Source organism: Hylobates moloch, unplaced genomic scaffold (assembly GCF_009828535.3).
Source record: "Hylobates moloch isolate HMO894 unplaced genomic scaffold, HMol_V3 SCAFFOLD_11, whole genome shotgun sequence".
In the NCBI taxonomy this organism is placed as follows: Eukaryota; Metazoa; Chordata; class Mammalia; order Primates; family Hylobatidae; genus Hylobates; species Hylobates moloch.
In genome coordinates, this window is record NW_026652286.1 from 88,506,098 (window position 1) to 88,532,283 (window position 26,186).

The 26,186-nt window shown below is 47.5% G+C and overlaps 1 protein-coding gene across 1 annotated transcript; it reads right to left on the reverse strand.

Annotated features, from left to right (window-relative positions):
• Positions 1 to 20,209: 20,209 nt before the first annotated feature.
• Positions 20,210 to 25,091, reverse strand: LOC116477447 (uncharacterized). Its single transcript, XM_032168131.2, has 3 exons — positions 24,915 to 25,091; positions 23,017 to 23,128; positions 20,210 to 22,178 (listed from the first exon to the last, which is right to left on the reverse strand). The coding sequence occupies exons 1-3, from the start codon at positions 25,074 to 25,076 to the stop codon at positions 22,138 to 22,140; spliced, it is 315 nt and encodes a 104-aa protein (XP_032024022.1). The 5' UTR covers positions 25,077 to 25,091; the 3' UTR covers positions 20,210 to 22,137.
• Between the last annotated feature and the right edge of the window lie 1,095 nt (positions 25,092 to 26,186).

Consider the following 26,186-nt stretch of genomic DNA (forward strand, 5'->3'; position numbering starts at 1 on the left):
GCAGGGAAAGGCAGGAGACCACACCTGTGGTTGTGATATCACAGACACGCTGAGATCCACAAATGTGTCATTAGCTCACCAGGTTGGCACAGAACGGCTGCATCTGAAGGTGATTTAACACAGGTAGAACCCTACTTACTGATGGGCAAGCTTCCAAAGATTTGCTTGTAGCTTAGTTATTATGAATCAGGAGTGTTTTCCTCTCATAGAAAAAGTGTTAAATGCAGGGGGAGGTTTTCAGGGAACTCCTCAAAAATCTATCTAACTCACACATAATTAAAATACGAAATATGATCATTTCTATCCCCAACGTCCAAATTTCATATATGCCATTGTTCCAGTGGGAAAATATACTGTGAATTCCAACTGTATGTATCAGGACCAGTGCTTCTCGCTCATCAGTGTAGCTCACCTGACAGTAGCTTCGTGGAAAGAGGGTGTTTCTGGGAGGGAAAGAAGGATGATATTGGGCCAGATACTTCTGGACACCAGTAAAATATGTAAAGGGTGTAAAATATTAACTTTTTTTGTTGTTGTTGGTTTTTTTTTTTGTTTTTGAGACGCAGTCTCACTCTGTCGCCCAGGCTGGAGTGCGGTGGCGTGATCTCCGCTCACTGCAAGCTCCGCCTCCCAGGTTCATGCCATTCTCCTGCCTCAGCCTCCTGAGTAGCTGGGACTACAGGCGCCTGCTGCCAGCCCGGCTAAATTTTTTTGTATTTTTAGTAGAGACAGGGTTTCACCATGTTAGCCAGGATGGTCTCGATCTCCTGACCTTGTGATCCGCCCGCCTCGGCCTCCCAAAGTGCTGGGATTACAGGCGTGAGCCACCGCGCCTGGCCAAAATATTCACATTTTTAAAAGCAGGACCATATAGTTGATTATATTTAGGTCTCATGGTAATCCTGCAAGGATAAGTATTATGATCTCCATTCTAGAGAAATGGAGAGTGAGACTCAGAGATGTCAAGAGACATTTCAGGCTCACACAGCAGAGACAGTTGCTGCTCTCAGAATGGAATGCATCTCGCATCTGCATCTGACCTCTAGGTCAACCTCTCTTCAGCTTGGCTGTGGTAGGGAATACAATTTCTGGGTGTTAATGTGTCCAGCAATCCAGGCTAGTCTGTCTGGCAGGAGGCAGGAGCCCATTCTTCTCTAGGAATGACTGACCTTGGGAAGGGCTAGGACAGGGCAATTCATACTGCTGCCGTGTGAGGGCTGGGCAGAGGTTTGGAGATGATGGCAGCCTATGCAGACTGAGGAATTTTTAGGATAAATGGTGATTTTCCTCCTTGGTGATTTCCCAAGGCCACTGAGGCCTGACAATTCTGGCAGGGAAACCAAATTTAAATGAGTCCCTTTTCATGTCTGCCTGAGGGGTAGACATTAGTCAGAAAGCTAACAACCTTCCCTGACTGTTTCCTGTGTTCTGAACACGGTATATGGGGGTTGTGAAGAAACACAGTCATTGTTCCAAAGGTATTTTATAGCTGGACAAAATAAAACAATCAAAGAACCAAATACACACAGGAAATGTAGAACAAGTTAGGGTAGATTCCTCCACCCCGTGAAGTGAACTGCAGAGGGCACCTGTGGGCATCATCAGTTGGGGTGGGCTCACTCAGAAAAGGCTGCTGACTCGGCCATGAAAAGTGCGATAGAATGTGAGAATTGGAAACGTGTTTCGACTTTGAGTTCAACCCCTGTATTTTCTTTCAGATCAGAAAACTGAGGCTCAGGGAAGTTAGTGAATGGCCTATGGGTTTTTCTTTTTTCTTTTTCTTTTGAGACAGGGTTTCACTCTGTCACCCAGGTTACAGTGCAGTGGTTCAATCTAGGCTTACTGCAATTTCCACCTCCTGGGCTCAAGTGATCCTCTCACCTCAGCCCCCTAAGTAGCCGGGACCACAGGTATGCATCACGACGCCTGGCTAATTTTTTTTTTTTTTTTTTTTTTGCAGACATGGGAGCTTCCTATGTTGCCCAGGCTGGTTTCAAACTCCTGGGCTCAAGCATTCTGCCCTCATCGGCCTCCCTAAGTGCTGGGATTATAGGCGTGAGCCACTGTGCCCAGGCCTGGCCTAAGGTTTTAAGCTAGTAAATGGGAAAGAGAGGATGAGAATTCAGGTTTCCTCGCTCTCTCTAGTTGCTCATAGTTACATTGGAAGGGGATGGGGAAAAGAACAAATTGAAAAAGATGTCAGAGGAAGGGAGTGGAGAGAGTGCATTTTATAGACAGGAGTCCATGTGGAGGAGAGGTAAGAAATTGGGTAAATAAGGGTGTGGGAACCAGGTGGCCAGAGGCCTTGAAGGTTGAGTCGATAAAATTTTTGTGTTTTTCCTGATTGGCAATAAGGGACAGAGGGATAGAGAGACAGCCACGCTACTCCCAGGGGCATCTTCTGCTGACATTGTTTGTATAATAAAAATGCTTATTCTGCAAATAGCCCATTTTAAATCAGATGCCTGGACTTTTGGCTTGTTGAATTCACCTAGTATGGTAATCTGGGCCAGAAATTTTGAGCTCTTTGCTCTACACTGAAATATAATGTATAAAATCCCAGACCTTGAGGACTCTTCCAGTCAAGCCTCTTGTTTCTTAGTCTGACCAGTGATAAGGACCTTTGCTGCTCAGAATTGAATTCCCATTGGCCAGATCTCAGGCCTGCCTTCCCTTTCCCCACATATCTTGAGTAGGACCCCATAGGGCTCCTTAAAGAAGGAGCCTTGTGTGTGGATGCTGGATAGGGACAGAAGGGAAGTGGGAGGGCAAGGAGCCTGCTGGGGAGGCCATGAGGCTACACGGCTTGCAGCCGATTCTCTGCTTGCTGCCATTGGTTTGTTGGTATTGCAGAAACATGGCTCCAGCACCAGGGGAGAATGTCAGGGTCAAGAACTGCAAATTGTAAACCACAGTGAAGTGAGATGAATCAATGGGCAGTGACCTAAGAGACAGGAGGAAAGCCTGCTAACAGGAGGCTTAGAAAAGTCTCCTGGATGTGCCCGGCTGCAGGAGACCATGGCCAGGCCAGCTCTGTCCCCTTAGACAACCAGGCTTCGTCAGATTTGATCATAGGGTTGTCAGGGAGCAGACCAGGCCAACTGGGACCAGATAGTATCTTCTCTGCAGTGCCTTAAGAGGTCAGGGTTGAAGATGGTTCTTTGGAGCAAGCCAGCTTTTCTACTGCGGTCACAGACCGTGGAGAGGAAAGCAACACTTTTGTTTACATGGTTGTCATTCTTTTCTGATTTGTAGTACATATTTGTTAAAATGTAGAAAACCTACAGGAGAAAGGAGGATATTATCCACAATCATACCACCAAAGGTAATCACTGTTAATATTTTAGGGAATTTCCTTCCAGTCTTTTTTTTTTTCTGTGCATACATACCTTAAAATAAAATTCGAGTCATATTATATTCGCATTTTTATAGTTTCTTTTTTCATTTAACATTATATGATGAGCCTATTCCCGTCCCTTTCATATTATTCTACAATATCTTTTTTTAATAGTTTCATGGTATTCAATTTTGTGGATTTATATACATTTAGTTAATCTTTATAACTGGATATTTAGATTTCCTGCAAATTTGCACCATTGTAAACGTTACTGCAATGAACATCTTTGTATTACAATAATCTTTGACCACATTTCTGATTGTTTCCTTAGGAGACACTTTCCTAGAAGTGGAATCACTGTTTCAAAGGCCCTTGTTATATGCTGGTTAATTGCCCCCCTCAACTCCCCCTACCTGAAGTGTTATATCAGTTTACAATCTCATTAATCAGTGGCTATGACAGTGCCCATCTCACTGCACCTTTGCCAGCACTGTGAATTATTATATTCTTTTAAGTGGAAGGTTGCCTTTTCAGAGTCATGCTCAGCTGACTGATAGCATAAGCTTTGAACATGGCAGCTAATTTCTTTGTGTTTATTAGCAGAGCTTAGCAGATCTACATGTGGGAGCTTAGAAAACTTGGGGAGGAAAGAAGGCTGTATCTAATCCACAGGCAGCCATGTGTACAGACAGGGAGAGAGGAGACCTGTGTATGAGGGGGTACTTGATTCATCCTTCTCCAAAACTCAAAGTGTATGAAGCTGCCAGGCAAAACCCTTCCTCCAAAAGCTCTTGCCCAGAAATGCTTCCTGGCTGATCAGGAAATGAGAGAACAAAGCGAGCCTACACAAAGACGGGCTTAGTACTCTGGAAGGCCAGCGATGTGCAAAGCCCCTGACGCTAAGCAGAAATGAAAACGCTAATGGTGAGACACCCAAAGAAAATGTATTCCATATGCACAGGCCAGCTGGCTGCAAAGGAATACAAATGCAGTTAGGGATTAGCCAGCAGGAGCAAGAGCAGCCCGGATAACTTGGGAATTGCTTTCCAGCTTGCTTAGGCCAGTTGTAGCTAAAGGTACTTCAGGCACTGAATTTGACCTTTTTTCTGACTCTGGCATCAGAGAAACTTATCAGTATTGCAGCCCATTTTAAATAATCACAAGCCCCAATTTATTGGACAAGCCCTGTAGAGTTTTGGGTGCCTACTCTGCACCCAGCACCCATGCTAGTACTTTTATGCAACATATATACTCCCCAAACAATTCCGTGAAGTAGGAGTCATTATCCCCATTTCTTAGATGAGAAAATTGATGCACAGTGAGATTAAGTAACTTGCACAATTCATTAAAATGGTGGAGACTGGATCTTAAATCAAACCTGTCTGGCCTCACTCTCTGTGTTCTTTCCACCACCATGCTTTTGTAGGGCTTGATTTTGGGCTGCTGCATTACAAGCACTCCCCAGCCCTTCTGAGTCTGCCTGTGCTGGCTAATACAAAGCAACAGGCTTCTTATTCTGTCCATCACATTCTGCTGTGCTAGTGGAGACACAGCAGAGATAAGAGTGAGGCATCCTTAGGGTGGAAAGTGGCCAACAGGTCTTGGCATGTACTTCTTTATGGCTGGTGAGCCAAGTCCTTGCGGGCAAGACATTCCGAGAGTGCCCTGGTGATGGTTGGGGAAGTGGTGATCTAACCTTATGTTTTCCCTGCTATGGAAGCTGCAGGCACAGAATTCCTAGAAGATAGACCCTCAGAGAAATGGCTCCAGTGTCCATGGGAGGGTTGCAACTTTTTGGTCATCAGACTGCAGGCCGTGGCTGGAAGAAATGCTTTTCCTATCTCTGACTTCTCTTGAGACCTCTGTCTTGTCTTGCAAGAGAATTTCATGGGAGAATTTCATGGGTGTCAGGAAGTAGAAGGGATGTAGAAGGAAAGAGGAAGTATGACTCCTAAGGAATCTCCAGGAGACCTGGGAAATTGGCTAGTGCCCAGACAACCCCTAACTTCCCTTCTCATTAGGGCCTCCTCAAACTCCCCCAAATTCTCCCACGGCAACACACATTGTGCTGACCCAGGAGAATCTTAGTGCTGACTTGCTATTTTGCTGGAAAAGCACTGGACAGACAAGAATAGGACTTTTTTTTTTCTATTAAAAAACAAAACAAAACAAAACAAGACAAAAACCAAAGCACAAAGCTTTTAAGTTAAGTGCTGGGGATTTGACGGCTCAGAGCAAAATGGGGAATAGCTATTGTCTAACTGAGAAAACCCAGGGTCCTCTAGTCTGGGGTGGGTCAGTCTGTGGGTAGAAGGTGACCCATCCATGGTTTTGCTCAAATCCGGGTACAGTCTCTGTACCCAGATTCTGAGGCTTCAGGATGTGGCACACCTAGAGGATACTAATGTTAGTAGCATTTACTGAGTCCTGTGTGTGAGCCACAGGTGTTAAGTGCTAGGTATGTCATCCTATTTAATTCTCTGGGCATTGCTGTGGGGCGTCATGCCCATTTTGCAGGAGGGGACATCGATGTTTAGAGAGGTGTAGTATTTGCTCATGATCACATATGTGGTCGGGGCAGAGATGGGATTCAAACCTGGAAACTCACAACCAGAGTCTGTGCTCACAACACGATCCTCTATGATTCTGCTTTCCAGGGACCAAGGGTTTATGCTTTAGGAAAAAATATCTAATTTTTTTTCCTTGGTCCTTGAATATTACAAATAAATACCCATGGTAAGGCCTTTGGGAGAAGTTTGCAAGTCAATTCAATACAATTAAAAAGGATCAATAGGACCTAACCCATCCGTTGGGTTTCTGGTGTGTCCCTGAGTGGGACAGGTGGTCAAGAGCATGGCACTGCTGTGTCTGCTCTCCGTCCCTGCCGAAACCACTCTTTGTTCTTGACAAATAAACAGCCTTGAAAGGGGTTACTCCAAATGGGTACAGTGTCCTCCTTCCCTAACCCCATGGCCTAACTGTATGTTTCAGAGGAAAATCCTTGTTTGGCTGAAGTAGGAGGAATCATAAAAACACACTGGGCTTTAGAAATGTAAATATCTGCACAGTGAGATGGATGAGGATGATGGATAGATGCCAGAGGAAGCCTGGATGTGAGAATCTGGCAGACAGAGATGGATGTGAGGAAACACAGGGAGTGAGAGGAAAGCAAAAGGCAAGAAGCCACATGCATGGGTGGAGATGGCAGCTCAGGAGTGGCCGGAGCCTGTAAAGCCGCAGGGGCTGGGCTCAGTGAATGCAAAGGGAAGGCAGAGGCAAGGCCGACAAGATTCTGTGGCAGGGATAAGGGGAGTGTGGCCCCTTGGGCAAGATGCACCCATCACAGACAAAAGCTTGCGAGCGTGCCCAAGGCTTCCCGGAGAGGAGTAGGTGGGACTCATGCTAGATACAGAGTGGCAGTTCTCACAGTGTAGCTTCTAGACCGGCAGGATCAGCACAACCTGGGAACTCATTAGAAATGCACATTCTCAGTCCTCGGCCCAGATCTGGTGAATCAGAAACTCTGGGGCCCGGTCCAACATTCTGCGTTTTAACAAGCCCTTCAGTTGACTTTGATGCATGCTAAAGTTCGAGAGCATCCCATATGGAGGAATGGGGAGAATGAAGAGGGCGAGGTCAAGAAGGTGTAGAAGTCTAGAGTTTAGGGTATGTGTCTGATGGAAAAAAGGCAAAGAGCCATTTCATTCTAGTAGAAAAAGTGGGCAATACATGGGAAATGCGGAGGGCCCTCAGAGGAGGGCAAGATAATGTGAGGAGCTACGCTTAATCATTGCTGGGACAAAGTGAGATGTGCAGGAAGAAAGAACAGGATAGTGGAAGGTTCATGAGCCAACCTGGGGACAACGCAGCCTAGTGAGGGGCCCATGATTGTGATGGTGTCAGAGTGCTAACAGGCCTCCCCACACAGTGCACCTCAGGTTTCCATCGACCTGTAGAAGAGCACTGGTGTGTTCAAGAGACACTAAAAGAGGGGTGCTGCAGAGAATTGAGGTTCCCATGGACTTGGAGGAGTAGCCTCTGCTCCCAATTCCTTGTCGTCCTGGCAGAAATTCAACCAAGGGCTAACATGCCCAGAGAGCCTTTTGTTTAAATGTTGCCTTTTTCCCCTTCCCTCACAGAAGCTCTGAGTTCGCTCCCCTAGGTGACAAGCACTTACAAGGCAGGGTCTGGGTCACCACTGTACAGAATGTGCAGGCTGTGCCCCATGCACAGGGTGATGTGCCATTAGGCACCAAGTTCAGTGTTCATATTGTGTTGACAAGAGTGGGAGAAGCCTGATCAGGGGAGGTGGGTGGGTCAGACGACCTCAGCCTTCCAGCTCTCTGTTTCTACAAAACCAGTTGATGAATGTCTCTCCCATCTTCATCAATCTGTTTTTCTTATTGTTATTTTCTTTCTTTGTGCGTTCCTGTTATTGGAAAGAAATGGATGGACTGACAGCTGAAGCTGCTTCTCTCTGAACCTTGACTTTTTGGTTGCCTTGCTTAAGGCTGATGCCCAGACAGCCTGCACAGACAGGGCTCCCCAGACATCCCAACCGCCAGTCCTCAGCAGCAGAAGGGCGCAGGCTCCGGGCACCTCACTAGTACTCACTTATTACAACAAAAACCTTGTAATGGCCCAGGGAAACTTTTGCCTGGGTAAATAACCATTACTGAGCTTATAATTTTGAAAATGTTCATTTTGGGCCTTTTTAATGTAGGTTCAAATCTGCTCTGGAGGTTGCACTTTAAGAAAAGGCACTTTTCTGTAACTTTCCATTTGAATTAGCTGGCAGACCACCTGGAGGCCTCTGAAGAACCACATCTAGAGACTCACTGGGTTAGCCGACGGCCTGGGTGGAGGGCAATGGCCGCCGCTTCTGTTAATAGATAGAAGGAACAGGCTAATGAATTTGAGCGGGATTTGTTTTTTTAAACCCAACACTCAGTTGAAAGCAATATCCATTAGTATAGTGCACTGAACACTGCCGTGAACTCTTATGTTGATTGGAAGAGACAAGTCATAAATTTCTCCTATTAAAGTTCTTGACTCACAATATCAGGCAGAGACTAATGACTTAAAAATAATATGTGCAAATGGCATCAGAATACAGATGACCTGGGTTCTGGCCCCAGCAGGGGATGCGAGTCTGATGTCCTGGACAAAGCAGAGTCCATTAAATGTTTGGGGTGGGCTACATGGCACCATATTTCAATAGGAATATTTTCTTTTCAATCAAAGGGAGGTACTCCAGTGACATCTGTGGGGACTGTATTTCCTCAATAAGGCAGTTTTGAGATGAAGGTGAAAGCACTGATTTAGGAAACCCGAGGAGACCCTCAGCAGAGAGTTCTGGTTCTTATGTGCTCTGAGTTGGGATCGCTTGCGGAAAGGCTTCAGCAGGTCACACCCCGGGAGAAGGCAGTGAGCGCAGCCTGGATGCCGGATGGGTTCCAGCCTTCGGCGTTGCTTTAAGTCCCACCTTCTCAGTCTTTCCGGATCAGTACTTGAGAGGTGTTGCTTCCTTTTACCCCAACCATACCCTGTCCTCACACGAAATCCTAGTGCTTCCTCCTTCCCACTCACTCTCCAGTCAACCCACGATGCACTTACCCTGGGGCGGGAACCAACTTAACCACAGAAACCTATTATTATTTGTGTATTTGTATAAATGAATGTTTATTGCAGAATAGCCTCTGCATATTCTTCCTGCCAGCATGGACTTTATTTTCTAATGGGAATTCTTGGATCTGTGTTTCTTGATTTGGTCTGCTCTTGACTCTATCCCACTCCTGCTCCGGCATCTTAGTCATCCACAGTCTCTAGTGGCTCAGGCAGGGGCATTACCCAATCTGTAATTGAGTGAGGGTACATGAGCATTCTTAGAACTCCATTTAGAAGAAAGGAATGAGCACAACTTCTAGGGATTTGGGGCCCAGGCTGGAGAAAATCCTATCTTTGATGAGGTTCAAGGTTTTATTTCTAAGCACCACAGCCGCCCGGGAAAGACATCTGGCTCTGGGAACTGACCTCATAGAGAATTGGGCCTGGCTATCTGCATTTCAAGCTTGACTCCAGAACTCCCCCATCATGCTACCCCATGACACCCTATAAAGTGCAGAGCCAAGTCTGCCTTGGGGGAGACTCATCGCAGTTATGCCATCAGCACTATTTTATATGAGATCATGCCAGGGTTTACAGTCACCTAAGCTTGCTATAGGTGCCACAGTGCCCGAAGGATTAGGCAAGGGGTCTGCATTAATCCCCAACCAATCTTAGTGGAGACAGAGCCTGACTTGGATCCTGACATGAGAGGACACATCCCTGCCTCCCTTTTGCCCTGACGCCCTGAAGCCTCGTGCAGGAAAATGGAGCATCTAGAAAGCATCTAGTCTTGAGAGGTTCTATGAGATCATTTCTCTCTCTTTCTTCCCTCTCCAGCCCCTCCCCACTTTTTTATTTTTTATTAACAAGGATGAAAGTAAATGTGAACTCGAAACAATAAGGCATGGAAAATCACAGAAATAACTTAATTAAGTTTTTAAAGATTTCTATGCTTGAATAAATTAGCCTTCCTGCAAATGTCACAACATTCAGAAAAAAAAATTGTAATCAATGGAGCACAATGCTTCCCTGCTCTTTATTTAAACGAAAGCTCCATTGGTGCGTTTCCTTTTACCCCTGCTCCTCCCCTGCAGCTGCTGCTCCCTGGCCCCCCTCAGCTTCAGGCAAGGGCACCAGACTCTCACATCAGCATATTCTGCTGCTGTTCCGAAAGGTGGAAGGATTGCAGGTGGGGGCAGGTGGTGGGAGGGCCACGCGGGGAGATTTCTCTTGGCCAGAGTGAGAGTATGAGTGCTTCTGGCACTCCTTCGAAAGGTAGCAGAATCTAATCTCTCTATGGGGCTTGAGTTCTCCTAGGCCTCAGCCAAAGCTGGGAGTCAGGGAGATCTTTCCTTCAGCACCAGGATGAGAGTATGATGAGGAGTCAGACCCGACCCAACTCTGCAGGGCAAGGGATAGGGGCCATTTCCCGCCACCCTCTCCAGTGCCTTTCTCCCTTTTCAGGCATTTCCCCATCACCAGGGCTGGGAAGATTGCAGGAAAGCAGGCAGGAGAAAGAGAAAGATGGAGGGGAAAAGGGAGGACCCAGGTTCCCTGGGGCAGCAGTCCTGCCTTCGGCCACATGGACAGATTTCCATCGCCATCGAGACGCAGGGCAGATTGCTCGGCTAATGAGTACATGCCACTGCGCTGCTGCTGCTGCTGACTTGAGTAGTGAGTGATGTCATGCTGGCTGCCCAGCCCTGCTATAATGCAGCTGTCAGGGCCCCGTGGGGAAAACTTAGGGAGAAATACGAGAAGTCTAAAAAGCAGCAAAAGGCCCAGTCAAGTGAAGGGAAATGGAATTACAGTAATGCTGAAAGCAGGCACACTGGAGAATTAAAACACTTTGTTTTGGAACCAGAGTGTACTCAACCTGGGTTATTAAATTATTTATTGTTTGCGTCTCCAGTAATGGGCGAGAGTAATGGGGAGAGCAATCAGCCAGGGCAGAGATTATTTTAATTATCAGGTACATTTGGGGCCGCCCCTGCATAGAGCCTGGTGCCCCTCGAGCACGGGGCCGAGTGACGTGGAAATGGGATGTTCAGGGCTTAATCAGATTCATCAGATCCATTCACTGAACTAACCCTGAAACGGGCTGTGTGATGATCCTTCAGACTTAACATGGGGAATGGCAGCCTGTTTCCCAAGGACACCCCATGACCCAAAATGGTTCTGCTTTTACAACATTGTATGTTGATGGGTAGCCATCCCACGTGCCCCCAGTGACACATCCTGCCAGCACCACCAGGTGTGAAGCGAGCATGGTGAAGGGCCTAAAAGGAAGTGAGATGGGGTCTAGGAAATCGAAGCAGCCCCTGGGTAATCCATCCGGGCTGCTATTTCGCTTTTGGCAGTCTGGGAGTTTGGAAAGGCAGGATAGTGATGTCAATGCGGCACTATTTCTTTTTCTTTTTCTTTTTTTCTTTTTTATTTTTGAGATGGATTCTTGCTCTGTTGCCCAGGCTGGAGTGTAGTGGCATGATCTTGGCTCACTGCAATCTCTGCCTCCCAAGTTCAAGGAATTCTTCTGCCTCAGCCTCCCAAGTAGCTGGGACTACAGGCGTGCACCACCATGGCCAGCTAATTTTTGTATTTTTAGTAGAGACAGGGTTTTGCCATGTTGGCCAAGCTGGTCTCGAACTCCTGACCTCAGGTGATCCACCCGTCTCGGCCTCCCAAAGTGTTGGGATTACAGGCATGAGCCACTGCAACCAGTTGATGCAGCATGATTTCTATGTGCCATGCACCAGGCATTGTGATAAGCATTTTACATATATTCTTTATTTGATCTTCATGGGACCCTCCTCAAGAGAGTAACTATGCATCATGGTTTGTTCCTTCTGATTTGTGCCTGTTGCCTCAGAGTAATTATTGAGGGCACCTGCCTCTTACTCTCAGAGTCCCTGTTTAGACCATAAATTGTTATGCCCATTTTGTGGGTGAGAAACTGAGGCTTGGAGATTTGCATAATCCCTCCAGCGGTAAGTGACAGGCTTTACACTGGCTCTGTCTGGCTCCAGAGCCTGAACTCTTACATGTTTTACTACTATGCTGTACTGCTTTAGAGGTGGAGAACAGGGGAGGCAGGGAAATGAGATTGCTGTGGTTTTTGTCTTTCCTCTGATAAGTAGCAAAATCTAGTCTCTCTTTGGGGACTGTGGGATTCCTGGTTCAAAAGTCAGAGGCAGCCAGTTTGAGGAAGCAGAAGGTGCCTGTTGACTGACAGGTTAACAAGATGGTGTAAGAAGAGCAGCTACCCTCCTAATCCAAACCCCCAGGGTAGGCTTGTTCTCGTTCCAGGGTGCCTGGAGAGCCAAGGCTGGGACTAAAGGCAGCTCTTTGCCACGAGGTGACCTAAATCTTCACCTCCCTCTTCTTCTTTTTTTTTTTTTTTTTTTTTTTTTTTTTTAAATTTCAATAGGGTTTTGGGAAACAGGTGGCGTTTGGTTACATGGATAAGTTCTTTAGTGGGGATTTCTGCGATGCTTCCATTACCCAGGAAGTGTGTACACTGTACCCAATGTGTAGTCTTTTATCCCTCACCTTCCTCGCTCTTTTTTTTTTTTGAGACGGAGTCTCACTCAGTTACCCAGGCTGGAGTACAGTGGTACGATCTCGCTCACTGCAAGCTCCATCTCCCGAGTTCATGCCGTTCTCCTGCCTCAGCCTCCCGAGTAGCTGGGACTACAGGCGCCCACCACCACACCCGGCTAATTTTTTTGTATTTTTAGTAGAGACGGGGTTTCACCGTGTTAGCCAGGATGGTCTTGATCTCCTGACCTCGTGATCTGCCCACCTCGGCCTCCCAAAGTGCTGGGATTACAGGCGTGAGCCACCGCGCCTGGACCCTCCTCGCTCTTCTTAAGGTCCAGTTGTCTGGGCAAAGGGCCAGGAATCTGAGCCTCTGCTCCAGTCCTTGGCCTCTGGCCTGAAGCCATGAGAAGTGACAATAAGAAAACCACCCTCAAGTCGGCTTGATTCTCTGCCCATGACATACAAAGTTCCATCCAGTTTGCAGAGAAAAGGCTGGGTTAACCAGGCTGCTGTTGGTCAAGTGGCTGTAAGTGGTGCCTGAGGAATCCATATTGCTATTATTAACTTGCAAACTGTTGATGTAAAGGGTTGGGGTGGAATACTTTGCTTCTGTAATTAGAACTGGTTTCCTTTTCCTGCAAATTTGGGGACTCTCCTGTTATTAATGACCTTTTTGGATCCATGCCCAGGATTTAGAGATATTGTCTTTGGATCTAGGTAATGAGGTCGCTACTGATCCTGAACAAATGGGAGAAGTTATTTAATAATTACTCTGCACTGTCTGTCGGTGACCTTTCATTTGTCGAGATGAGAGGCATCTGTTTATCATCACCCCCATGTGGAAGATTTTGATTTTCCGGGATTAGTTCTCCTGGATTGAATCCATTTTGCTTTCTGCCTTTTTAGAAAAGTTTGCCATTTAAAGGTACCACATGCTGTAGCATATGAGGGAGCTGCACCTGAAGTGATATGAGTGGGAACCATCTTAGACAGGCTGGAAACCCAAGTTCTTCTTAATCTGGGGTGCACAATCAACTTCTAGAGCTGACAGACGTGTGTGCTGCTGAGGCAAGTCAGTGGCTTGTCAGTGGTTTCTGGAGGCAAGATTTGAAGTTTGAGAGGAAATAAGCCTCAAACTATTGAGAGGAGGTAGGAAGAGATTAGGCTTTTTCTCTTTTCTGCACTTAACAGTGAGATGGATAGATGGCCCAGTGTGCTCAGTGGCTCTCAGCTGGGGAGAACGAGGATGCCATAATTGGGCAGACACTGTGGTAGACAGAACAAAGCCAGAGCTCAGAGAGGCTCTCTGAGGCCCCCAAAGAGACATTCCTCCCATACCAGGTCTTGAAGGGCTTCTGGAGGGCTTGGTAGAGACAACCTGGGAAAGACGATGACAACGACTGAAGGCTTAGGATGGAAGCCAGATTAATTTGACTTGCACAGAGAATCATGTGCTGCCAAGGGTGAGTGGTGTCTTAAAGAGCCTGAGCCTATTACTTTACCTAATTTTGTCTTCCTTTTAAAAATATCCCTGCTAAATGGCCGTTGAGCCACTGCTTGCATTTCTCCTATAGAGAACTCACCACTTCTCAATCCCCTGTGGTCTCCACTCCATTTCCAGCAATTCTCATAAAATTCCTTTTTCTAAAATACTGAGATTTAAAAAATCTGTTATTTTAACTTTAGCCCATTGACCTTTGCTCTTATGTTGGGGCATTAATTGGCATTTGTCTTCTTGCTTAGGACAGTCCTTCAGGCTTTGGAGCAGAGTTGTCATGCCACCCTATGTCTTCTGATGAAACATTCCAGTGCTCTGTGTTTTCCATGAGCCATGCTTCCAAGTTCCTTCACCCCCCTGGCCACCCTCCTTAAAATCAGTCATGTTTTCTGGTTCTCTGAATATGAGAATTGCAAACAATACTCAAGTCTGGTTTGTCCCTCACATACTAGAACAGGTTCATCTTCTCCTTTCATCCAGACGATATGGTTTTATTAATGCAATCTAAGTAAGGGAATTTTTAAAAAGGCGAAGGGGAAGCACGGTTGGTAGAAGGCCTTGAAATCCCTTCTGAAGAATTAGGTGGAAGAAGCCCTACGGAAAGACAACATTCCACAAGGCTGGCGAGACTTTCACAGGGAGGGAGCAGGCTGCAGGTGGTCCTGCCCTCTCCCCCTTCCCACAGCCCTTTGGAGCCCTTTCTTCTTCTTGGATAAACAGGGAAACCAGAGCTGGGATTGGGCAGGAGGAGAAGAGCAGAGAGCAGCTTGGAGTTAGAAGACACAGGGCAACAATGATTTGAGAGCCCCTCCATTTCTCACACTGACCCCAGAACCAGGCAGTTTCTCAGGGGAGAAGGCCCTGTGCTCCCAGAATGAGTGAGTGCCCTGTGTTACACCCCCTGAATGGTCTGCACCTCCACTTTGATAACATGCATCACATGTGTAACAAATGTTCAGCTTCGAAATTTCTCACTAGGTTGTGAGGGCACAGTCCCTACTTATCTGTTTAATGATCCTTAATCCACAGTGTCAAATACAGTGTAGGCACTCAACAAAAATGTGCTGGATAAATGAACAAAGAACAAATCAACGAATCTCTAGGAGTGCTTGCTCCAAGGTTTCTGTTGATGGGTTCTATCCATCAGTCCATTTGGAAGCTCCTATTAACTTGCCTAGTTCCAATTGGCTCTCTCCTCCTGTGGTGAATTCTCCACTGTCCAGCCACGTTAAGAGATAGAATAGAATCATGAAAACATAAAGGGGTTAGGGCTAAAGAGAACTTTAGAAGTTATGCACAGTTTGTTGATAAAAAGACTTTCTTCTCCCATCTGCACTCCACTAAATTCTCTCACTTTCTTTCTTTCTTTTCACATCCCAGCTCTATGAAGCAAATCCCTTGCAGATACCCTCAACTCCTTTTTTCCTATTTCTCTCCACTGAACTTACCTGGAAAAAACCCCATCTATCTGCTCACTTTGTTCCTGGCCTGAAGCAGCTTAGCATTACTGGTGAAAATCATCTTGAAATTGATAAACTGGGCTCCAAGGAGACACTCTCGACCCCTCCACCACATTGGTCTCCAGCAATGCAAACTTTGCAACCTGTCAGGTGCTACTCTTATTTCTGTTGCCCATTTTGGAGGACTGTTTCCTTGAGGTGGCCCATGTAGGTGTCTTTTCTACCTATCTACCCTTCTAGACTTGATCTGGAAAGGATCTTAGGGATCAGCTGATCTCCCACCTTTCAGCGTTTGTATCTTTAACTCGGAAACTTCCCTGTATAAAAAATCTTACGTGGAACTCTTCATTATAAAAGAGTGGAGTTGCTCTTGTTGAAAAATGCCGAGGGCCAAGGGCCAGGGTCTCTCCACGTGAGTCCCCTACTGTATCTGCCATAGCACCTGAGGGTGTGTTTGTGCCTTAGGGCCTCAGCAGAGCCCATTGGAAATCACTGATTTAGCCTGCGAACCTTATTATCCGGATGAGGGAACCGCTGTCCTGAGAGGTGACATCACATGATAGACCCTGGACCCAGCATGTTTAATCTGGGGGCTCCTCCCAGCAGAGCATGGCACCCCTTGCTCTGACCATCATGCTTTTTGGCTTCCCTCACCTGACTCTGATTCCCACTGAGCTGTGTGGTGGCCACCACTGCCTCCTATTTGGATGCAGAAGGTCAGTTTCTCTGCAGACAGACGAGCCCTTTCAGGGCCACTCTCCCATGCACTCAGGCCCTGTAGCACCTCCCACCTCATCCTTCCTAGGGACTGAAGCCCAAAGCCTCTTACAAAACTGTCTTCTGAGGGCCCCTTGGCTGTCCTGTTTGTAAAACCGTTCACAGTCAGCCATGCCTTTCATTTCCTTAATCTTAAATTGCATCAAAAAGGGAGAGATTAGAGGTAAAACCTCAATAAAGGACTGAACAAAAGCCTGCCCCCACTTCGGATTCTCACACCTAGCTTTGCCTTTTTCCCCTCCCTCTTGTCTGACAGACTGAGTGTATGAACCTTTTTTTTTCTTTTTTTTTAAACTTAGATTAAAACACTATTTAGAAAAGGCCCGCAAGTTTGAAGTCACCTCTGGTTCATACATTAAACATCAAATGTACATTAACTGTGAATTATGGTCATGAAAAGTAAATCCTTTAATGCCGTTTTCTGTGTTCCACTGCTGAAGCTTAGCATTAATGGCCTCTTTGCAACTCTGTGAATGGATGGACTTCTTATTTTCTAGCTTTCACCACCACACAGGCTTCTCTCTGTGCACCTGTAAACACACAGCCATGGGAAAAAGATCGAAGGGAAGTTTAAGCTCAGAAGCAGATCCACCTGGGTGGCAGGGGCCATTTATCCCCAGTGGGCAGGTGGCCACACCTTGTGTAGGACTACACTACTTGTTCTGTCGTAGACCCGGCTAGGATCAGCTTAATTGTTTGCTACATTAAGTTCTGAGGAACTGCAGTTATATAGGTGTCTAACTGGTAACTAGATCAAGCTATTGATCAGCAACCCTGACAATGGAGAAGCAGGTTTTAACATGAAGAGTTTCTCTAAAAGGCAGGTGCGGAAGCCAGCTCCTGGGAAACGGTAATGAATGACCATCACTGGATTGTGGCATGGAAGCCATGCTCTTGTGTTACTGAATGATCTGACTTCTTTCTGCTGTACCAGGATAAGAAGCAAAGAGAAAGAGTGATAGATATCCAAAATGTTTACTCTGATGAGAAGGACCTTTCTCCATTAAAACTGTGGGAGCTCTCCCACAGTGGAGTAAGACGCAAACTACCTGCAGAGGCTTTTGCTACAATCTGATCTAAAGCCCGGGAGGCCAGAAACATGCTGGAGTTGTGGACAAGCCTTAGCAGGTTTTGAGACAAAATGAGGAGAGTCAGAATGAATTACTTCTCCTCCAAGCTGGGTTAAGAGACAAGATTAGATAAAGTAGAGATAATGATAGAAAACGATTTAAAAAGGCATTGAATTGCATTTCAGCGTTTATGCACCTTTAAAGCTTGCACTAAATTACACAAGTTATTTAAATATATTCTTTAATATTTATGCTTTGTTGTTTTAATAAAGACTTCTATTTTTAAATAAAAATGCATAATTAAGTGGAACAGAATATTTTCCTCTTTGACGTGCTTAATCATGCCTCTGGGAAGCTTAAGTTGTTCTGATTATAAAGTCCAGACACTACCATCTACTAAAGAGCAGCCTGCACTCAGTAGGTGCTTAATGAACATTTAATGATCAACTGTTATGTGCCTGACCCTGTGTTAAGTTCTGGGACTACAATGGAGAGAGATAAAAAGGACATGGTCTCTGCTCTAATGGAGCTTGTAATACGATGAAGGTGTCAGACATTAGTTCTACAAATGAGTGTAGGCTTCCAAAATGAGATCAGTATTAGGAGAAATGGGAGCCCTGTCTGATGAAAGGGTATCACAAAGGAACTTAAACTGGTTGGAAAGGAGAGATCAGGAAGGCTTTCCTGAGGATGTAAGGGTTGGGTGGGATCTGAGGGTTAAGTAGAGGATTGCTAGATAGAAAGAGAGGAAGAGTATCCCAGGTTGAGCAAATAGTAACAGCAAAAGCCAGTGGGAGGAGGGAAAGTGGTGTATTTTGGGGTACCCAAAAGAAGGCAGGCGACTGGTTTGGCCAGCACAGGCTGTGCTGTGGACCAGGGGGCACAGCTGGGCTGAGGAAGCAGAGTAGGAGCTGAAATCCAGCCCTGCTTTTCTTGCCAAGTGAGATCCCCCATGAGACGCTGCATCAGCTTAGAGGAAAGGGCATCATTTTTCCAACTGGGCTGTCCAGAAGGGGCACCTTTATCTAATTCTCTGCAGAGTGACCTAAATGCTAACATGACCCTGGTGGCTGCAGTGTATCAGGGGAGAGGGAGAGTGAGGCCAGGGAAGGCTGGAAAGGCATCCAGGGCCAAACACGCAGGATGGGGAGCCTGTGTTAAGGATATGAGCCTTTCTCCTGCGGACGAAGAGGAGCTAATGAAGGGTTTTAAGTGTGTATGTGTGTGATGAACAGATTTGCATTTTGAAAAGATCACTTGGGTTGCAGTGTGGGAAACTGATTAGAGGAGTATCAGAATGGAAGGGGGGTATGGTTTTGGGCAGAAGATCATGAGTTTGATCTTGGACTACTGTGTTTGATGCGTCTTGCAAGCATCCTAGTAGAAACGTCAAGCGGGCAGTGAACACAGACAAATTGTATGCATAGTACTTAGTTTCTTAGTTTTCAGTTGTCATACCCCCAGGTGTTGCCCCAGGGCATGCAGCAACTTAATCGGTGGGTCAGTAGGGAAAGAGGAGGAAGCTAACTACAGGCAGGTTGGGTACTGGTGGTGTTCACCCTGGTGCTAACGCTGTCTCACAAGTGATGGTGTCCGGTCCAAATCAGTGTCCCAGTGAACTCGGGAAAGCTGATAGATTCAGTTCAGTGAATGGATAACTCCAGCAAAGCTGATGGTCACTATTAGGTTGGTGGTGACACATTGCTTCTCCTGGTGCAGGTAGTGGCAGAGCTTTAGACATTTCAGAGACGATTCTAGCCAGGGACCAGGGGTGGGTTGAACATTAAATATTCATTAATATAAAGTTCAATTTATTTGGAAAAAGGACTGGCATTGGACACGTAAGCTGGAAAGTTCTAAAAGAGCCAGATGTAGGTCAGGGCAACAGCCCTGGAAGAGAATTAGAGTGCAACTCTAGAACTAGACAGAAGCCAGCCATGGTCACTAGGAAGACAAGGTGAGCACTGGCGAGAAAGGTTAATCTCAGTGGGCCTCTAAAAGCTTCATGAGGCTGAGTCCTGGGCCCACTGGGTACCCAGCTTAAGGAAGCAAGGCCAATTATAGACCTTCCACTGCAGATGGGGCTGGGCCCCAAATAAGTTACTAGGATTGGTCAAGACAGGAACAGTAATTAGGCAAATCTGAATCTGTAATTTGGTCTGCAGTACCTATAGGTGGGCAGGACTAGAGATGGCAGGGGTTCACAGCAATAAGATTAGCAACTTTTTGAACATAAACCTATAAATTGTAATAAGCAGTGTTTCGGCCGGGCGTGGTGACTCATGCCTGTAATCCCAGCACTTTGAGAGGCTGAGGCAGGCAGATCACGAGGTCAAGAGATCAAGACCATCCTGGCCAACATGGTAAAACCCCATCTCTACTAAAAATACAAAAATTAGCTGGGCTTGGTGACGTGCGCCCATAGTCCCGCTACTTGGGAGGCTGAGGCAGGAGAATCCCTTGAACCCGGGAACCCGGGAAGTGGAGGTTGCGTGAGCTGCAATTGCGCCACTGCACTCCAGCCTGGCGACAGGCGAGACTCCGTCTCAAAAACAAAACAAAACAAAACAAAACAAAACAAACAAACAAAAAACAAAACAAAACCAAAAAAAACAGTGTTTCTCTTTCAGGTCAGTTCCTAGACACTTTAGTAGCTCTACTAATTCTGTATAGAAGAGCAAAACTGTATGTAAATGTTTGTGTAGGTGCATGTGTGTACGTGCACACATGGGCTTTCTCTGCCTTAGCAGACTGGGATAAATTTTTCAGGAGTAAGGAGAAAGTTGGGGTCACCTAGTCTAGAGAAGAGAAGGCCAAGAAATAGAATCGAAGTAGTCATTCAATCCAGCTCCTTATCGGCAGGCAAGACTTACGCTAAACTTATTACTATTAATAATAATGCCAGGCACTCTTTTAAACATTTTATATGAATCAACTAATTTAATCATCACGGTAACCTCTCAATACCTCTGAGAGGTCAGTTATTATTAACCACACTTTTTAGATAAGGAAACTGACACACAGCTGAGAGGTTAAGTAACTGGCCCAAGGAACCAAGAGTCAAATCCAAACAGTCTACTCCAGACTCTCATGCTGCAAAGGATGACAAAATCTACAAGTTCTCAAGGGCTGACTTACAGAAGAGGTTTAGAAATCCTCCAAATTCTAGATTCTAGAATTGTGTGGGTTCAACCCTGTCTTCCCTTCCTTTTAGGAAAACTTACAGGCCTTGTGAGGAATAACTCAAGATGGAGGATGTGGATTACTCCGACGTCTGAGAATTGAGCTTTGGAGGGGCTGAGGGACTTGCCATGCAGAAAGGGGGTGTCTGGGTAGTGAGCGAGCCTGGCCAGGAAATCTCAGGGCTCCCCAGGCCACATCTCACAATAGGTATTGGGTACACGGCTACTTCCACCCTGAATCCTCACTGGCAGCCTCCCTGGTCACCAACAAACAGATGTAGTCATGGCAACTGTATTCGTTGTTCAAGAGGTAAAAGATAGTTTGTGTTGCATTATTATTATTATTATTGAGTCAGGTCTCGCTCTGTCACCCAGGAAAGAGTGCAGTGGCATGATCATGGCTCACTGCAACCTCGAACTTCTGGGCTCAAGCCATCCTTCCACCTCAGCTCCTGAGTAGCTGGGACTACAGGAGCTGTAGTCCCATGGTGGCAAGGACTATAGCACCTGCCACCATGCCTGGCTAAGTTTTTCTATCTTTTGTAGAGATGTGAGGTCTCACTATATTGGCCAGGTTGGTCTTGGACTCTGGCCTTAAGCAATCCTCCTGCCTCTGCCTCCCAAAATGCTGGGATTACAGGTGTGAACCACGGCACCTGGCCCACATTCATCTCTTTAAATAACAACCTTGGACCCTCTACCACTGCCTCTATTCTTTCCAGAAGTCTCTCTCCATAGTGGATCACAGACTAACACTTATTATGACCTGTTTAGAGAGAATGAGTAAACTACTTGGTGCAATTTAAACTACCAGGCAAGTTACAGGTACATAGTTTAGTTGTAATATATGACTTCATCTGGCTTAACACCCATGTCTGCCTTCTCAGTTTCAACCTGGTTCACTCCAGGCAAATAAGGTGATCATTTTGCCCACTTTGATTCTAGAGAGAAACAAAATTCTTTCTGGGGAGGTTTACTCCCTGAGCCAGCCCACTGGCAGAAGGGAACCTGCCATTGCTCAGCTGATACCCCATCCCGGCACTTCCCAAATGCTTATCCTTTCTCTGGCAATTTAACTCTAGGCAGCAGCGTCTCCAAGTCCCACCTTCATCTGAAGAGATCAGATCACTTTTCTTTGATTGAAACAGGCATGCAGTTCTGACAAACATAAGATTTGGGAGAGGGGTCAGTTTCTATGAAACCATGTTGAGTGTCTATATTAGTTGTATTGGGAGAGCTTTTGCCCATGAGGTATTTCTTTTTATTTTGAGTTTTCATCCTGGTTATTTTAGGAAAATAAAGATTGACTCTAGCCAGGTGCACCCCTCATCCTAAAGAAACACATTTGTCCATTATGTTTCAAAAGAGAGGTGAAATCTTCCTAGTTACTTGGAAGTCCTCTATTGGAGCCAAGGGCAACAGGTCCAAAGTGGGAAACTAGACCTAGGGCCATCTACTGAAAATCTCAATCAGGCAGGAAATCTCAGGCTGTGATAGGAATGTGGATGGTCATTCTTCTTCCAAAGTCCCATTTCCATTTTTCTCGTGTCTCTCTTTTAGATGAACAGGCTTAATCAAAGATTGAGAGAGATGTGCTGGGTTTAGATGCAGTTTGAGATGCAGCTGAAGAGTCTCATGCTTCATCTTTTTACTCCCAATATAAAAATCAAGGGAAATCCCATGGAGTGGGAAGAGATTCATTTGTCCCTTAAATAAACAAAACACAAAGCACTCAGGAATGTGAAGAAAAGAGCTCTGAGGAGATAGTCGTGAGGGGTTGCATGTGTAGCACCCAAAACATTCCTCTGGCCGGGCGCGGTGGCTCATGCCTGTAATCCCAGCACTTTGGGAGGCCGAGGTAGGTGGATCACAGGGTCAGGAGTTCAAGACCGGACTGACCAATATGGTGAAACCCCATCTCTACTAAAAATACAAAGTTAGCCGGTCGTGATGGCGCGTGCCTGTAATCTCATCTACTTGGGAGGCTGAGGAGGAGAATCGCTTGAACCCAGGAGGTGGAGTTTGCAGTGAGCCAAGATCGTGCCACTGCACTCCAGCCTGGGCGACAAGAGCGAGACTCCATCTCAAAACAAAACAAAAGCATTCTTTCTGAGTTTCTCCCCTTATCCCTGTCATACCTGACACTCAATTGTCCCTTTGGGCTCAAGACAGAAACAAAGGAAATTCTGTCTCCCGCTTCCTCGAGTTATCTAGAGAAAGGCTATTCTAAAGTTGAAAGAAAGCTAAATGGAAATGAAGAAAATACAAAAATTCACAATAATCTGCAGCTTAAAATACAGGTATTTGTGCAATAAATGATCCTAGTGATTGGGCAGGGAAGCCCAGCTTCACTCCACATGCTGTCTTTTGGGGTCTGCCAGAGGCTCTCTCTTTTTTAGTTCTGGAGCTGTTCCCCTTCGGAGCTCTGAGGTGAAGGTCTAGTCAGGTAAATGTCTGACAGTCCCTTATAGCTATTAGTAAAAAGGCGAGCTGCTGTCCCATCCCCAGGGAACAGAGCACCCCTTAACTTCCTCCAGGATCCCACCTATGAGGAGCAAATGCCAACAGTCCAAACACACCATCTGTTCGCTGAGGGGAGGGGCGAAAGGGCCTTTTCTTCCTAGGACCTTTGACAAATTCTGGCAGTGTCCATGGCACTGTAAAACAAAACAAGAGAAAATTCAAGCTCATGCTGCCAGTTCAGTTTATTTCGGTTTCTCCTTTTCTGCAGGCATCAGGTACATTATAGACAGGGCAACTGCATTTCAGAAATAGCACCTGTCGGAGCTCGGCAGGCAACACCCCCAGCCCCCGTCAGCACCAAATGGTTTTAATTAACTTTGGACACTTCCGTGCCTCGCACTTTATTTCTGAATGTTATTGAAAGTTGTCAGAACTTGTCTCACTTTTTTTCTTTTATTATTAATGTGTAAATACAATGCCTCAGGAGTGTTACTAAAACACAGAATCTAATCCCAGGAGATTAATTTATGAACGCAGCATAGGGTGAAGTTGCATCCTGGCAACTGCAAATTGATATTGGTAAGAGCCACAAGCATCGGCCTCTCCAAACCCACGGGGATCCAGAAGGCCGAGGGGACTGGAGGCAAGGAGGGATGGTGGGGGGAGAACGACTCTGCCGATTTTTGAGACACCCCCAGGAAATAGGACCTTAGGTTCTTCTTGGTGGGGCAGATGAGAGTAAGGCTATCTTTCTCTCCTGATGGGGCAGTGTCCCCTGCAAGTCCATCCATTAGCGAAGTCCATGGGCATTTATTGAGCACTTATGCCACATCAATCTATGCTCGGCTCTGTGGGAATCAAAACAAGCAAAGCAGTAGTTACTGCTTGTGATGACCTTATCTCTGTGGGGGTGGCGGGGGGAGTCAAACAGGCATTTGAAACTATTGGAGAACAAAGCCAGACTCAAGCAAGTATGGGATTGTGTGCAGCAGATTTTAAGTGCACAGTTCTGGTGGATAGGAGAGTCAGTGTGGACTGCAGTGGTCAACTAAGTCTGGGGCAGAGGAGTTACTGGGTGGATATGCTAATCTCAAGCATAAGGCAGGGGAATTAAGGATGGGGCGCCCAGGGTCCTTCGTGCAGAGCAGGGCAGCTTGGCTACCGTCATCTTTATTTCCTCGAAGGAGCGTAGGCCAGACAATCTGCGGGGAACGTGGGGAGGGCTCATCTGTTTAGAAGCTGTGCTCTAGGCAAGCTTGAGAAAACATCTGTCCATCCTTGTCCAAAGTGGGTAGCTAAGGACCCCTGGCAGAGAATCACCCATCTTGGGATCTCTGAGCACCAAGGAGGAAAGCTCTCCGAATTTGAGCGGTGGTTCTCACTGGGGAAGAGAAAAGGAGCTTGCCCACAGCCAAGGGGAGAAGCTGGAGCAGGGTTAACCTGCGGCTTGGGGTTCAGTTGAGCAGGCTGGGCGCCTGGCATGGGAGGTAGAGGTAGGGAAGCTGGGCCTTCCCTTCGTCTTTTCTGCGACCAGGGACTGGTGGCACCTCGTGGTCCGCAGGGATACCTGTATGGCGGGCTGGGGTTTGGTTCCTGCCGGCTCCTGGAGTATGCTGGGGATCCACCCCCCGCCTCCCTGCGTCCCCTTCTCCAGCCTCGCCTCCCTCCTGCGCTTCCCGCCTCTGCATCGCCGCCGGCCCCTTCACGCCTCTTCCCTGGGCGGGTTTGGGGTAGGGGCCGCGCAGACCCCCAGGGAAGGCCCGAGGTCGCCGGAAGCTCCTCCTCTCACGGCTGAGTTGAGGCTCTAGGAGGCCAGATGAAGGGAGCTGCTCAGCTGAGCTGCGGACCAGCGCGAGAGCAGCGGGTGGCGGCGAACCAGCGCCAGGGCAGGGCAGGGGTGGACAGAGGGCTCTCCCCACCCCTCCCTCCTCCAGTGAAGGTACCGGAAGAGATGGCGGCCGCTCCGCCGAGTGTCATTACCGCGGAAGCAGCGGAAGCCGGCGGCAGGAGAAGGCCCGAGAGCCCGCGGCCAGTGGCCTGCGCACCCCGCGCCCAGCGACCCCGCCGCGGGTCATCAGTGTCAGCGCTGACGGGTCCCGGGGAGCGGTTGCAGGGCGGCGACGGCGGCGGCAGCGGGGTCATCAGGAGCACAGTGGAGCCGCCCCCTGCTTTGGGAGGAGCAAAAGAGCCTCTCGCTTGCCTCCCGCTCGAGCTCCTTCTCTTCCTTTTCCTAGCGCTTCTCTCCCTCTCTCGGCGGGGTCCGCGGAGGCTGCGCGCTTCTGGCACCTCCACGCCCACACTCCCGCCACCTCCCCCTCGGCCTGAAAGATCTGCGTCCACACCACCCTGCACCCAGGGGCCGTCAGGCCTTGCAGAAGTTTGCTGAGGGTCCTCACAGGGGGTCTCCCAGGGGAAGGGGTGGAGGGCTGGAGGGGCCGCGGTGGGAAGGGGTGACAGACGCCGCCTGGCAACGGAGACCCTTCCCTTTCTAGAAATTCAGAATGCAGAGAAACCAGTGCCCAGCCCTGCTCTTCAGCAAACGGTGTATTTCAGCCCGAGTTTCCTTCCGGGGATTTGGCTGTGAGTGTGTGACCTCCCAGATGGCGGCACGGTTCAGATCCCATGCTATCTCTGTTTCACAGCTGCCAGAGACAGACTCAGGGATTCCGGGCTTTGGATGAAGGTCAGACCATGGCCTCCTATCTCCTGTTCTCTTCTCCCCGTACCCATCACCCACTGGCCACCCCACTCTCTGCATCCCACCATGCATACACACTGTAGACCTAATCACTAATTAGCCCAAGGGTTGACTGAGCGTGCTGGTGAGAGTAACAGGAGGCAGGTGGATGGGGAGGTGTGATGCTGAGCTCATAGTAGGTGCTGAAAACATGCAAGGGCACGATGCACATAAGCTAGACAGAGCCCTTGGTCCTGCTGGGTGCTGGGGGAGTGAGATTCAGAGCAGCAGACCATCAGCCGGGTAGACAGAGGTCGTGGCCCCAGCAGCTCAGCCCCATTAGCTAGGCTGGTGGGAGGCAGCCAGTGCTTTTGAGGGCTCAGACAATCCCTGCGATTCAAGGGTTGCTCTTTGGAGCTGCTGCCAAACTAATCTCAGGCCTGCAGCCTTGGGCCTTTCCTTTAGTCTCAGCCCACTTGCTGGCTCTGCCCTTCAGAGGAGGCCCACTGCCTCCTCCTGGGGCTGAGGATTAACCCCTAAAAACTGAGTTTTGTTTGCAGAGCTATCTCCAAAGC

Coding starts and splice junctions, on each gene's coding strand:
- LOC116477447 (XM_032168131.2), bottom strand. CDS start 25,076: ATGACCCCGCTGCCGCCGCCGTCGCCGCCCTGCAACCGCTCCCCGGGA. Junction 23,129..24,914: donor CGGCTTCCGCTGCTTCCGCG/GTAATGACACTC, acceptor TTTGTTTTACAG/TGCCATGGACACTGCCAGAA. Junction 22,179..23,016: donor TTGGCATTTGCTCCTCATAG/GTGGGATCCTGG, acceptor TGTTTATTTAAG/GGACAAATGAATCTCTTCCC.